This window comes from Protomyctophum parallelum (genome assembly GCF_964188405.1).
Source record: "Protomyctophum parallelum genome assembly, chromosome: 23".
In the NCBI taxonomy this organism is placed as follows: Eukaryota; Metazoa; Chordata; class Actinopteri; order Myctophiformes; family Myctophidae; genus Protomyctophum; species Protomyctophum parallelum.
The window spans coordinates 12894916-12910498 of record NC_139715.1 but is presented as its reverse complement, the minus strand read 5'-3'; the positions used below and the strand labels follow the sequence as shown (position 1 = coordinate 12910498).

Here is a 15583-nt window from a genome sequence, read left to right as displayed (position 1 = left end):
CCACGCTGCCACCCATAGATCTCCATATATGGAGCTCAGCTGACCTGTCCATATGTTGATCTGACCTCATCAAACCCTGTACACTCAAGACACGCTGTGTGGCCAGTACAGAATTCATTCCATATGTTGATCTGACCCCCCATGCCAAAGCGCCAGTGCTCGCCCTGCAGTCTGCCGTCACCCATGGCGGATGTGTGCACGCGACCTCGCCTCGCCCCCAGGGCGTCTTACTGCTGATATTTTATATTGGTATTGATTGATTGATTGATTGATTACTTTATTAACAGTTTGCAAAAAACAACACAGTAATGTACAGTTCACTGAGTTCAGGTACAGTAGACCTACAGACAGTCTGCTTAAAGAGGATTTAAACCCAAGAAAGCCTATGGTTTGTTTCCATTGTGGTCGGTCCTTATAATGGCTTGAAGTTGAACGGAAGTATCAAGGAATGGAAATATCCAAGTAGCCTACTAAAGTAAAAGCACCTTGAAATTGTGCTAGAACCTAGAACTAGAGTGACTTTGTCTTTCACTCTCTCGTGAGTGCCATTTTGAGCGGAATGGCCCTTTTTCCCCCCTCGGTTATCGCCTTCACACAGAGGGGGTGGAGCCCGAGGGCAGGGCCTAACGACGCATGTGTGTGTGTGTGTGTGTGTGTGTGTGTGTGTGTGTGTGTGTGTGTGTGTGTGTCTGACTGTGTGCGTCACATGGAGGACGGAGCGATCACAGGGAAGTGAGGAAGGGAAGAGTTGTTGAAGTGGAGAGGTAAGCACAACTACAACTACTACACGAGCGAACAAAGTACTAAATAATCGAATCTATCACATCGCCGGATCAGTCTGATATTAGCGACGGATCATGGCTGTTTGCTTCTCCCTTGTGCTGGCTGTGGGGTTGTTGGGAAACTGTCTGAAGTAGATCGAGTGATAAAGGTTTGCGGGGGAGTTCAGCAGGCAGCCAAGGGCACAAGGTGGTTTCTTCTAGTGTGTGTGTGTGTGTGTGTGTGTGTGTGTGTGTGTGAGTGTGTGAGAGTGAGTGCTGGGAAATGAAATGACGACTATCTTCCAGCGCAGTCAGTGGTGTCATCTATCTAACAACACAGGCTGTGTCTCTAACAACGAGACATACATCTATAACCAGGATCTAGGTCTAGGACACTCTTTCTCAACTGTCTGTAATGTAATCTACACAACACAGCACTGGTTCCCAAACTTTTTCATGTCAAGGACCCCCAAATTGACACTACTTAGCCCGCGGACCCCCATTTTAAGAGATATGCCAGGGAGGGGACCCCCATAAGAGAGGATTTTTACGCTCTAGCAGTGATTCTGACCAGTTTAATTTCAAGGACCCCCCCAGTTTGACATAAATTAGTCTACGGACCCCCATATAATGGCATTTCTATCTCTGGGACTGGGACCCTGTAATTTATATTGTAAAATTTAAATCAATGTTAATTTAACTCTTGAGAGTGTCCACTTTGGGAACCACTGATAGATCAGTACACTTTACTTCACTTGGGAACCACTGATAATAACTAAGTATTATTTTACTGGAGTATTTCTTCTTATTACTTCCACTACTTCCGCAAATACTGTACTTATTTAACTCCGCTACAATTATTTGAAAACTTTAGTTACTATGTAGATTTTGATTATTATTACAAAACAGTACTACAGTACTAGCTTCAGCCCTATACATTTTGGCTATTGAAAATAGCAGATCTTACAAGCTCACAAATTATTGATTGATTTATTGATTGATTGATTGATTGAATACTTTATTATTAGGCAGAAATGTAAACAGTACAGAGTACAGTCAAACACTTGTCCTGGGCATTCAATTCAACAATAAAATTAAAAGCATCACAAAAAAAGACAATGAAATGAAATCAAATGAATGTAGGCTACAGTGTTTGGCCCCCATTTACAATATAAACATATTATTCAGACCCATATGGCCCCCATTTACAATATAAACATATTATAAAGGGTCCATTAGGTGGAACTCATCGTGGTTTCTGGGCCCGACATTGAGATGGAACAGTTGGCCTAATGTTTCTAACAACGCAGTGGGTGCTGGAACAACAACAGGATCTGGATGTGTCTCTGTCTCCACAGAACTACTGCTGGGTTTTAACCCATTTAGACCCGAGGACGATTCTATAAATGCCTTCTAAATAGAAAAACAGTTTTCAGAAGAATCTATGTTTCTATGTCGTTCTCAAAAGATTCCATGTCAAGGACCCCCAAAAATATCTGTAATTGGCCGCCGACCCCCATCTGAAAATGTGTTGTTCCAGGGACCCCCCCAGAAGCAAAGATTTGAGTTCAAAACGTTCGCTCTGAAAGAATATAATATTCAAAGATTTGTGCCACATTTTCACGATCTACAAGCTCATAGCGTGGCACTCGGTGCAGCGCCATGAGCTTGTAGATCTTCTATTTTTTCTAATGACAGACTTACCATGTGGGGGTCCCCAGGGGTGTGTGTGTGTGTGTGTGCGGGGGGGAGTTCCAGACCCCCAGCGGGACGCGCCCAGGGGGCCGCCCCACTTCCGAAATGGTTAAGAAATGACAGTTACCGTGCGGCAGTCTCTCTACTGTACCCTCTACTGTACTGTCACTGTGTGTGTTTGTGTGTGCGTTGAGGTTGCACACATGTGTTGGAAAAACAACCATTTTGTTTTCATGCTCATACCCAGCCAGCCAGCTACCCAGCTACCCATCTACCCAGTACCCAGCCACCCACCCACACACATAGCTCCGTAAGGGAGTGGTTGCACCACTCAAAAACAGTACAGTAGTACATTAGTGCATCCCATGGATGCAGAGGTCGTTGTTTTATTGCATCCCTTAACTATAAACGTTTTGGCGTTTTGGGATGCAAAATGCACCCTATTTTAATCTCTGGACATGGATTAAGCCTATGTAAACCTTTTACTTTTCTCAAATTCAAAAATGACAAACATAGCAGATCTACAATCTCAAATTGTATCACAGTTTTTCCGACCTCTCGGATCTGCAATTTTTTAATACTTTTGTGTGAAGCTGTAGTATGATGAAAAAGGGCATTACATTGCCCGACATCAACGATATACATTGATTGATTGAAAATTGAATTCACAGAATGGATACAGTTAAAAAAACAGGTACAGGTCAATACAAAAACTGCTACGAGCATAAAACCAGAGAAGACTTGTTTGCATGAGGGTCCTCCAAGGTTGAGCATATAGTTCTAGTTAATATTAACTAAAAGTCAATATTTTCAGTTCATGTCAGTTCTCTTGTCATGTCACTAACGTCATGTTTTCATCCTGTGTCACATTGTGGTGTCACTTGGACGCCAGGCCCGACAACGGATCCAAATAAAGCGACGGGCAGAGCGCGACTAAGTGTCGTCCCTCGCCGGGGCTTCGGGACGCGCGTTCTGTTGTGACGCGATGCCTCTCCAGGACAAGAAGCCCTTGATTCGTGGAGGCGGAGGAGGCTCCAGGCACCTGGAGGCCTCCTCCATGTCGGACCCCGGCGCCCCGCTGGTCGGCATCCTGGGCACGGGGGACTTCTCCCGCTCGCTGGCCAGGAGGCTGGTGGCCTCCGGCTACCAGCTGGTGGTGGGGAGTCGAAACCCTAAGCGCTCCGTCGCCCTGTTCCCTGAAGAAGCTGAGGTGAGACGCACGGGTGGCACGCACACACCCACCCACCCATACGTTCTCTCTCTCACACACTCTTCTTTTGCTATTATGTGTTGGGAACTGATCATCAGCGGCTGACCTGTGCACTTCTGATTGTTAAGTGTTGTGCACGTACTATATGATTAGCATTCACTGATAACAGGCTCGTGGTACAGTACACGAGCCTGCAGCGACTGCACTATGAAGTGCTTGCCAAGAAGATAAACGTAACGGCTTCAAAATTCACAGTTGTTGCAATGTTAATGGGCGTAATGTATGTCATAAAACAAAACAAAACTCGGGTATTGCATTATGGAAAACCCCTGTGGTAAGAAAGCATTGAAACCATCTTGGGCTCAACTTCTGTTTCAGGGCAAAAAAACTGTTTTTTCACCCCTACTGGGACAGATGCGTAGAAGCAGGCAGTCAATGCATGAGACGGGGGACAAAATGGAGAGCACGCTGTCTTCACAAAGCATTTTATCGAGAGTACATTTTGGTACAATTGAAGTTGGACCAAAAGGATGTACTCGCAATAAAATATGTGAGGATTGCTATATCATGCTATATTTCACTTCCGCTTGACCGCTTCACATCCGTTTAGAAGTGACATTTGTGAGATTTATGAAATTTCTTTTAAATTTAGATTACATTTTATTTAAAAAAAAATCTTAAAATTATTTGAATTTCTCTATAAAGTATGGCAAACTATGGCAAACATTAATCAAAATAAAAATGCTTCTTCTCTCTAAATCTGTAGAACAATAATTTTAACTGTAAAGTGGAAAATGGTTTCATTTTACGCTCTCTCAAGAGTTAAAGATAGGGTCCATTTGGTTACCAACTCCCCATCATTTAGCTGGGGGACCACCTGGAATACCCTCAAGGACCGTCCCCGGACCACTAGCCTCGGAAACTCAGACGTTTTTATTTCCAGGGAGAAAAAAAGTCTGGGGCCGAGTCCACTTCAATTCGGCGCAAACGTCGCTCACTTTCTGCTGATTTCTGATCATCTGCACCTTTGTTAAATTGATGCAGACAGGCACACATGTAGCCACACACACTCCTCTCTCTCTCTCTCTCTGTCGCTCTAATTAATTAGTCTCATTTCCAGCAGCTCTGCCTATAGTTTCTCCCGGCGGATCCTACCGGGAGCTGCCTATGCCATAAAAAGCATAGGTGAGTCCCAGTCTACCACTGATTTAGACCTTGTTTATGCTCCGAGGTGCGCTGGGGGTCGGGGGAGGGTTGCGGTTAGGTTTAGGTGTCTGCCCCGGGGGAGGTTAGGGTTAGGGTGAGGGTTTGAGGTAGGTTGTCGTTGGGACCAATGCTCCGTCGGATCAAAGTACTGCACTCGTTTCCCCAAACCTGTTTTCCCTCCACACTGCCTACCTCTAACCACCAGGTGACCACTCAGATGGAGGCTGCCAGCCAGGCCCGGCTGGTGTTCGTGGCTCTGTTCCCGGAGCACTACTCCACGCTGGCGGGCCTCAAGGCGCCGCTGGCCGGCAAGGTCCTGGTGGACGTGAGCAACAGCGTCCGGCTCAACCTGGCCGGGCCGTCCAACGCGGAGCTGCTGGCCGACATGTTCCCCGAGAGCTCCGTGGTCAAGGCCTTCAACACCGTGTCGGCCTGGACGCTGCAGATGGGCGCCATGGACGGCAGCAGACAGGTAGGTGGGGAGGAGCGCTGTTTAGTTGTCCTTCCACGCTCAAGTGTCTTCTGATTATTAAACTATTTTCGTTTCGTTAGAAAAAAAAACATGTATTTGGCTGCCGACCTCCATCTCAGTATTTTTTGTTCCAAATAGGGACCCCCAGAAGCAAAGATTTGAGTTAAAATTGTTTGCTTTAAAAATATAGACATTCAAAGATTTTTGTTTTGTCACATGTATTGAAGTACTGAAGTTTTTGATCATGCTCTGATCTTCATCATTTTAAATTGTCTGAAGATTCAGAAGGATTGAAACATGAAATGTATACAATATGTGCTGCTTTGCAAGGGCTGTGTGTGTGTGTGTGTGTTTGTGTGTGTGTGTGTGTGTGTTCTGTTGGTGTTGCAGTGGTGGAAGTCTGAGCTGTTTTTAAACCAGCTTGTTTGTTGTTTTACAAGCCACTGCCACCTGTGAAAGACTACATACAATACACATTCTCACATGACCAGCAGCAACAGGGTTATCCAGTGTGAGATAAATGGGATCGGATAGCAGGAGTGGGAGGATGTGACTGTGTGTGCGTTTGTGTGTGTACTGTGTGCGTGCGTGCGCATGAGTAAGTGATATTCTTTGGTACCTTGCCCAGTTATCTGTTCGTTGCAACAGCAGCAGAACAGAGAGAGAGACAGAGAGTCTCCGCTTGTCTAAAATCGTTTGTCTTGTATCTGTCTTGTTCATTTAGTCTTGTATCTGCCCTGTTCATCTTGGAGGCACAGCGGCACATTAAGCGTCCAGCTTTAAATCGCCTTATATTCTACAGTCGATCCCATATTTCCACAGCAAATGGAAGGAGCAACAGAAAAGACCTATGCTGCGTTCACACGGGCAGATGCAAAAGATACAAAGATGACAGCATCATTTGTCGCTTTGTAAAATCTGTTGCTCACACGTTTAGTTTAGTGCGTTTAGTTCATGAAGCGTGCGTCTGTAGTGACGTGTGTCATTGCAGCCACAGTTGTAGCTTTGTAGCTGGAAGTTGAACCCAACTCAGCTTAAATTTGTAGCTTTGTAGTTTGTAGCTACAAACTTCGATTGGTGCGGCCATCTTGGATCCTAAACACAATATAAACTGGCCCTTATTGTCGCGGCGGTGGATCAGGGGTCGAGTGGCTGGATGGTAACCGCAAGGTTGCCAGTTTCCCCCAGAGTTAGTGTCGAAGTGTCCTTGAGCAAGACACTGAACCCCTAATTGCTCCTGATGTGCTGGTCGGTGCCTTGCATGGTTTCCGCTGTCATCGGCGTGTGAATGCGTGTGTGAATGGGTGAATTGATGCACATTTAGGCGCTATATAAATGTACCATTGTAAAATTGTAAACCATGCGCTCACGGGGCTCCCCCCCCCCCCCCCCCCCCAGGTGCTGCTGTGCGGCGACAGCCGGCAGTCCAAGGAGGCGGTGGCGCAGATCTGCCGCAGCGCGGGCTTCCTGCCGGTGGACGCCGGGCTCCTCTCCGTCTCCCTGGAGGTGGAGAACCAGCCGCTGCACCTGTTCCCGTCGTGGCGCGTGCCCGTCCTCACCACGCTCGCCCTCTTCGCCTTCTTCTACCTGTACAACTTCGCGCACGGCGTCCTGCATCCCTTCGTCACGAAGGGCGAGCGCCACTTCCACAAGATGCCGGTGAGTCGACGTGGGGAGTATTAACGGAGGAGTGAATGAATTCCTTTCCTAAAAAAAAGCGTGGTCTACAAGCTCGTGCTACAAGCTACGAGCTTGTAGATCTGCTATTTTTTGAAAAATGTGGCGCAAATCTTTGAATATATATTCTTTCGGAGCGAATGTTTTTAACTCAAATCTTTGCTTCTGGGGGGGGTTCCCTGGAACAACATATTTTCAGATGGGGGTCTTGACATGAAATATTGAGCACCACTGATATAGAAACATGAGGTTTTTCAGAAAACTGTCATGATTTAGAAGACATTTAAAAAATGACGATGTCGGGCCTAAATGGGTTAACCCATTCTGAACGGGAACCCATTTTGGTGTTAGCATCATGTTATGCTTTAGCTATTTAAAAATAGCAGATCTACAAGCTCATATCGCGCCACCGAGTGGCGCGATACGAGCTTGTAGGTCTGCTATTTTTGAAAAATCGAAGAACGACTGACATTTTTGGAATCTGATCTCAGGTCAGAATGGGTTAATCAGACCAGTGTGTGTCCAGTGGAAACCTCGTATGAATCTGATCTCAGGTCAGAATGGGTTAAAATGCCTCCCCCGACCAGGTGGACACGGTGAACGTGACCCTTCCCAGCGTGGCGCTGGTGCTGCTGGCGCTGGTCTACCTGCCCGGCCTGCTGGCGGCCGGCCTGCAGCTGCGCCGGGGCACCAAGTACAGCTGCTTCCCCGCCTGGCTGGACCGCTGGCTGCTGCGCCGCAAGCAGCTGGGCCTGTGCAGCTTCGCGTGCGCCGCGCTGCACGCCGTCTACAGCCTGGCCATACCCATGACGCGCTCGCACCGCTACGGCCTGCTCAACGACGCCTACAAGCAGGTGAGAGACAGAGAGAGAGAGAGAGAGAGAGAGAGATAGGTGGTGGAGAGAAGTTCTCAGTCTCGCCACCAACTGATTTCAGTCATTTGGATTACGTAGAAGCCACAGCGTGTTTTCCGTGAAAGCATGCTGCGTACCGAAAATAGCCGATCTACAAGCTCAGCGCGACGTGTTGTGAGCTGTTGTGAGGCTATTTTCGGTCATAAGTTACTTTTTTTATTGTTGGCTTTCGCCGAAGGTAGGTACCCTCACAAAAAACATGCAGTAATCCTGGTCTCTTAAACTGCCTCCCCCTGGCCAGCCGGGGCGCCTGATGGAGGGGAAAGGAACTGGTTGGAATAACGTGTTCCTTCCACGCGCTACGTTCAACCAGGGAAACTCCCCCCTGTCAGATGTAAAGGAGCAACTTGGACACTCATGCATGAGTTCAAGTCCGTTGCTCTCCCCAGGTTGGCAGAGGGTGTGTAGAGCCCAGGATCACATTAGATAATTGACACAGGGGTGAAAAATAGGTTACAAAATCGTGGGATAAAAATTATATATATATAAAAAAAGAAATGTGTCCGCGACCCACAAGCGGGTCCCGACCCCAGTGTTTGAGGACGCACACTGCTCTGACATGGCCGCCATTGACGACGGCGGCGGCGTGTGTGTGTGTGTGTGTGTGTGTGTGTGTGTGTGTGTGTTGCTGCAGGCGAAAGCGGGGCCGGCTGTGTCCTGGGACGAGGAGCAGGTGTGGAGGATGGAGCTGTACGTGTCGGTGGGCGTCATGGCCCTGGGGGTGCTGTCGCTGCTGGCCGTGTCCTCGCTGCCCACCGTGTCCAACAGCCTCAACTGGAGGGAGTTCAGCTTCATACAGGTAGGGCTCTACCGCACACACCTGGCTATACCGCGCCATTGCACCGTTTCAGTTGAGGATTCATTAACCCATTTAGACTAGTTCGATTCTACAAATGTCTTCTAAATCATGACAGTTTTCAGAAAAACCCATGTTTCTATGTCAGTGGTTCTCAACCTTTCTCATGTCAAGGACCCCAGAAATTATATGTATTTGGTCGCCGACCCCCAACTGAATATATGTTGTTCCAGGAAGTAGGAACCCTCCAGAAGATTTGAGTTAAAAACGTTTGTTCTGAAAAATATATATATTCCAATTTTGCGACACATTTTCACGATTTTTCAAAAATAGCAGACCTACAAGCTCGTAGCGCGCTATGAGCTTATAGAACTGCTATTTTTCAATAGCTAAATTATAACATAATGTTTAAAACACCAAAAGGGGTTCCCGCCCAAAATGGGTTTGTTGTTTTGTATTCAGACAGCCAGCAGTGGGTAGAACGCTCCCAAAAAAATGTAGTCTCTGTGACACATCTAGGGGCCGCAATCTGCATTTAAATGTTCCTAGAAGCTTTGTCATTGGTCGAAAAAAATAAACCCGGTCCAATCAGGAAGTGGACAGGCATCTAGGACAATCTTTGAATGCAGATTGCGGCCCCTAGATCTGTCACAGTCAGACACATCTTTTTGGGAGCGTTCTACCCATTGCTGACTGTCTGAATACCAAAGAAAAAAAAGGTCATTACAATTTTGACATATTATTGCTTATAGCAGCTTTGATTGTACAAGATGGTAACGGTATATGGATGGATGAATGGATGGATGACGAGTGGATATGCTTTCAATCTGCTCCCATGAGTTCCCGCTGCCAGCAGCTTGGAGGATGTGTTCTGTGTAGGTGAGTGTGTGTCACTCGCAGTGAAACACAGACACGCAGCACAGTGTTGCACCTGATGGACACAACCTCATATATCACTATCACCATCTTCACTGCACAATTTATCTCCTCTCCTGCACTCTCCTCTTCTCTCCTCCCCCGCTCTCTTCTCTTCTCTTCTCTTCTCTTCTCTTCTATTCTCTTCTCTTCTCTTCTCTTCTCTTCTCTTCTCTTCTCTCCTCTCCTCTCCTCTCCTCTCCTCTCCTCTCCTCTCCTCTCCTCTCCTCTCCTCTCCTCTCCTCTCCTCTCCTCTCCTCTCCTCTCCTCTCCTCTCCTCTCCTCTCCTCTCCTCTCCTCTCCTCTCCTCTCCTCTCCTCTCCTCTCCTCTCCTCTCCTCTCCTCTCCTCTCCTGCCCTCTACTTCACTCTCCTCTCCTGCCTTCTCACATCCTTCCTTCTCACATTCTCTCCTCTCGTCTCCTCTCCTGCCCTCTACTTCACTCTCCTCTCCTGCCCTCTCACATCCTCTCCCCTCCCCTCCACATCCCCGTCTGTGGGGTGGAATTACAAGCGACAACTTTTCCATTTCCCAGGGATTTGTCATCTGTCTGCGTCGTCGGGGGTGCTTTCATCTTTTCTGCTGGGCTAATCTGGCCTTGCACAGATTTGTCACGTGCCACCTGGCAGCATGATAAAAGGGGCGTTCTGTCCCAGTCAGAGTGTGTAGGACCGCCACCCACACAGCCTGAGGGATGTGTGTGTGTGCGCGCGCGCTATATTTAAGCATATTAGTGTCTGTCTACTATGAATAGCTTGAGTGCAGTGTGTGCGTATGCATTTGTCATTGTGTGTTATGTGTGAAGGATTTCTCTTCTTTTTCCTCTGGTGTACTGTGTGTGTTCTAGTGCGATTGATCTATCGTCATCCGTTCCATGCTAAAGAACAGAGTCCCCGGGAGAGTGTGTATGCGATAAGCGGCGTGTTTGTGTGGTCTTTTTTTTGTTTTTCCTAGAGCGACCGACTGAAAAGGGGCTCTGTGAACACAGAGAAAAAGCGTTCTGAGCGGAAACCCCTTTTGGTGTAGGAATAAACCAGACTACTTAACCCATGTTGGGCGGGAACCGCTTTTGGTGTTTTAAGCATTGTTATACTTTAGCTATTGAAAAATAGCAGATCTACAAGCTCATAGGTTTGTGGACCCTACGAGCTTGTAGGTCTGCTATTTTTGAAAAATCGTGAAAATGTGGTGCAAATCTTTGAATATATTCTTTCGCAGCGAACGTTTTTAACTAAAATCTTTGCTTCTGGTTGGGTCACCTGGAACTACATATTTTCGGCAAATTACATATAATTCTGGGGGTCCTTGATATAAAAACCTTTGTGCACCACTGACATAGAAACAGGGTTTTCCAGAAAACTGTCAACATTTAGAAGACATTTGTAGAATCGGTCTCAGTCGAAATGGGTTAAGTCATTCTCGTGGATGACTTGATGTTGCCCAAGGACACGTTTTAAGTCGTTCTTAACGCGTTGAAACCAGGAAAGGATCTGTGTTATTTTTTATTTTTTTAGCAACCTAATGTTTTTTCAGAAAACTCTCAGGATTCTCGAGAACTCTGGTTTAGAACAGTGGCTCTCAAAAATAGCAGATGTACAAGCTCACAGTGTGTCACTCCGTGCGGTGCTGCAAGCTTGTACATCTGCGAACACAAATCTACTCTTCTGGGGGTCCACAGCCATTTGGAGGTCATTAGTTGGCACGGAAACGTTTGAGAACTGTATGCTGATTTAGAAGGCATTCGTAGAATCAAGCCATTAACCCATTCTGAACGGGAATCCCTTTTGGTGTTTTAAACCTTATGTTATAATTTAGCTATTGAAAAATAGCAGATCTACAAGCTCATAGCGCGCCACTCAGTGGCTTGTAGGTTCAGAGCGAACATTTTTAACTAAAATATTGGCTTCTGGGGGGTCCCTGGAACTACATATTTTGAGATGGGGGTCCGTGGCCCAATAGAGATAATTCTGGGGGTCCTTGAAATTCTTTCAAGGGCCCCCAAAATGATATGTTGTTGGCCACCGACCCCCATCTGAAAATGTGTTGTTCCAGCCAGGGACCCGCCAGAAGCAAAGATATAAAGATATAAAGCGATTTTTCTAAAACAGCAGATCATATCTGCTATTTTTCCAACGGCTAAAGTATGAAATGATGATGATGACGGCGACACAGATGAGTCTTAGTTGGTTAAAAAAATGTCTCCGTCTTTGTCCTCTGCGCTTCCACGCTTCCCCATCTGAGCCTCAGCCAGCAGCGGGAGGTTGTCTGTGCCCTGCAGAGTGGAATCAACACGCCATGCACTTGTTGTTCACACGGTTCGGCTGTGGAACGGAAATGCACCCTTTGTTATCATTCAGGATTGATTTACAAGTGCGATATCGTAATGAGACGGGAGTAAGCGTGAACTCTAATCATAATGGACGGAGATGAATGAATAATCCCAACACAATGATAGATAAATAATCACACACCGTGTGTCAGCCGTCAGGCACCCGGAACTGGGTCTTAAGTCAAAGATGTGCCACACTAATGGCATTGGGTTTCCAGGTTTGTTGAGGGAACCTGAGGCTGTGTGTACCTTGGCACCAATTATGAAGGATAAGACACAAGTAAAGTCCACACACACACACACACACACACACACACACACACACACACACACACACACACACACACACACACACACACACACACACACACTAGTACATGATCCTTTTCTCTGGCTATTAATTTGTGTCCCAGTGTTCATGAGAATTAGATCATTGGTTCTGAGAGTGGGGTCCTTCCTACCTTTTTTTCACTGACGAAAACTAAATGGAAACTAAATTAAAACTAAGCTATGATGACTAAAACTAAGACTATAATGTATAGACAATTTCGCCAACAGATAAAAACTAGACTAAAATGTTAGAAAGGGACTAGTCACTAGTGGACCAGAGATCCAGTAAAAATAGCCGATCTATAAGCTCACAACACTTCGCACTGTGACACGGAAGGCCCGACAAAATACATTTTAGTCGACTAAATCAACTGTAGATTTAGTCGACTAAAATCTTATGACATTTAGTCGACTAACACTAAAACATTCCAGGTGACTAAATGTGACTAAAATCTAAATGAAAACTATTCAAGAGACTATGACTAAAACTAAAATCTAAATTTGCTGCCAAAAACAACACTATGTCCCTCATTTATCAATCAAGTGTAAATTCTGCCACAGATTCGAGTGCAGGTTTCGTAGTACACCCACGTCGCCACGGCATTTATAAAGTGATCGCAAACAGCTAATTTCGTTCTGACGTTAATAAATGTCACGGCTGAAATCTATCTGGCACGCCCTATTAAATCTAGCCTCGCCCTCGTTTTTGCGACATGAACAACGGCAATATGTTTCCTGAAACCATGGTTACATGAAAAAATAGGTTTCTCCCGTGCCTCACCCCCCTCTCTCATACACATGCACAGCACGCACACGCAACTTGCAAGCCCAACTAACTGGTGTGTTGTTAAACAAATAAAGAACGAACACCTGCATGAATTAAATAAAGTTGTAGGCCTACCCTGTCTGTTTCCCTCTCACCTCGCTTGCCTTGCTGTCATGCACGCACGCACCTACATGACACATTAAATAAAGCTGTCTGTTTCTCCTCTCCTCCCTTGCTGCCCGCCTCAACACCCGCACGCACATATCGCTATTTGCAAGCAACTTTCACTGTGTGTTGTTAGTTGTATATTAAATTATTCAAGTATTTTTAATTGAATATACAACAAGATATAATATATATATATTAGTGAACGAAAACCTGAACCTGTGAACCATAATTAAATAACAAATAGGCACACACACGCTGCTGTTTTGCAGGTGCTCCTCCTGTCCTGTCTGTCTGTGTCTCTCTATCACAGTGGTCCGTCCGTGACCAACTGACCAAGTGACCATGCACGTTCAACAGTCTATTTAGATTGCCTCGCAGTCGTTAGTCACTGCAGTGGCCGGGCTGTCAACTGTCATTATATGAATGTGCAGCCAAAACCGTATATAGCCTCATGTGGCTGGTGGTGGGCTGGCTGGGTAATATACCTATATCTCCGATGCAGTTCCCACTTGCGCTGGCAGCCTGGCACGGTACATTTGGCATTCGAGCGACGCGTCGGGTTTATTATATTGCACATATACCGTAACTCCAGAAAGACATCGGCCTGCTGTAGATTAGGCTACAGTAGGCTATACCACGTTGGGACTCTCCGCAGCTGAGCTGCAGCACTGCTGCACTATACTCTCCAACGTCCCGTCATGGAAATATTTCAGCACAGACAGCCCAAATCCTCGCATGTATGCGCTCATGCAAAACACTGTTTAAATGGCTTAAGCATCTCTTGCAACATTGTTTTTAATTGCGCGATTTTATCTCCTACTAATTTCATATGACACATGTATTCCTTAACATTTTTATTTATTTATTTTTTACATGTAGCCCATATACATTATACATACCTTTTAGGAGTGAATACATATATGTTTAGATGCCTGTGACAGCCTCTCAGCTGGTCAAACAATGCTGCTCCGCTGTTCTACGACAGAAAAGGACAAAGCTACGCCAGCTGCCGACCAGACGTGAGTTTTGAACGTTGTCAAGTTCAATTTCAAGCTTTGCCGGAAATGTTAAATGCCGAAAATGTCGGTAATTTCGGCGTGCGCCCATATTTTGGCGTACGCACGGTTGATAAATGAGGGCCTATGTGTCCTGTACTGAGAGAAACAAAGACTGCCGAAGCAGACAACTCTGCAACGCTCCAGTTTAGACGAAAAGTAGTGCGTGGAAGGAACACGTTATTCCAACCACAACCAGTGCCTTTCCCCTCCATCAGGCGCCCCGGCTGGCCAGGGGGGGGAGGCAGTTTAGAGACCAGGATTACTGCATGTTCTTTGTGAGGGTGACCTATACTACCCTTGGGGGGCACGGGGAAAACATGCAAACTCCACACAGAAAGGGCCTTTCGCCACCAGAGATTAAAATAGGGTGCATGTTGCATCCCAAAACGCAGTTTATAGTTAAGTGACGCAATAAAACAACGACCTCTGCATCCATGGGACTACTACTACTACTGTTTTTTATTCTAGTTTATTTTGCTAACTTTAGTTAAAATAATCACTTATTTTTCTGTTTTCTACATGAATATAACCACATTATAACTAGGGTGGGGCCTGCGGAACCGTTGCGGCTTGAGAATCCACCATTCCTGAATAAAGTGCCTGGTGCTGGGAGTCTGGTGCAACGCACAGGGCCTGACCTGGTGAGAGCAGGAGTGGACCTGGTGAGACGTAGGAGGGGCCCGGACAGGTGTCAACCCACAGAGCCTAGTCCTTCCATGTGCCAGAATGGTACCTCCCAGTCCCGGCAGAGTAGTTCAGGAGGAATGGATTGTGTGGCCCTGGTTTTTCCCTAATGGGACTTATCGAGGGTAGCTACTGGGACGTAAGTCGGGACTTGATCACTCCCGGCTGGGTCACCTGAGTGAGGGGTATGATGTTGCGAGACCCGAAACCCAGATGACCTTGGGATACATCACTGAGGATACGTCCCAGGTGCATCCATTTCTGTGTATTTTGTTATAGGGATACACTTTATTATCCCAATACCTCAATTTCTGTGTTAGCTGCCTGATACCGATACTGAATACTAATGCCAGCGTTGTGATCTCGTGTTGTGTTTATTCCTATCTAGCTATATATCTCATGTTGTGTTTATAGCTATCTAGCTATATATCTCATGTTGTGTTCATAGTTATCTAGCTATATATCTCGTGTTGTGTTTATAGTTATCTAGCTATATATCTCGTGTTGTGTTTATCGCAGACTCCTCACTCAAATGTGCACTTGCCGTTTGGGCAACTCCAAAGCAAACTCCACATGTCCCAGCATTTTATTTACCTGCCATA

General features: G+C 46.2%; 1 protein-coding gene across 2 annotated transcripts in view; it reads left to right on the top strand.

The window, feature by feature from the left end:
* The first annotated feature begins 695 nt into the window (after positions 1-695).
* The window catches only part of LOC310854423 (metalloreductase STEAP3-like), a 30545-nt gene continuing 15657 nt past the window's right edge, over positions 696-15583 (top strand). For both annotated transcript variants that reach the window (XM_083759062.1, XM_083759063.1), the window contains exons 1-6: positions 696-764; positions 3349-3666; positions 5078-5344; positions 6743-7003; positions 7609-7875; positions 8570-8734. In XM_083759062.1, the coding sequence (XP_083615188.1) occupies positions 3442-3666; positions 5078-5344; positions 6743-7003; positions 7609-7875; positions 8570-8734 (1185 nt within the window). In that variant the 5' untranslated portion in view covers positions 696-764; positions 3349-3441. The remainder of the gene's footprint in view (positions 765-3348; positions 3667-5077; positions 5345-6742; positions 7004-7608; positions 7876-8569; positions 8735-15583) is intronic.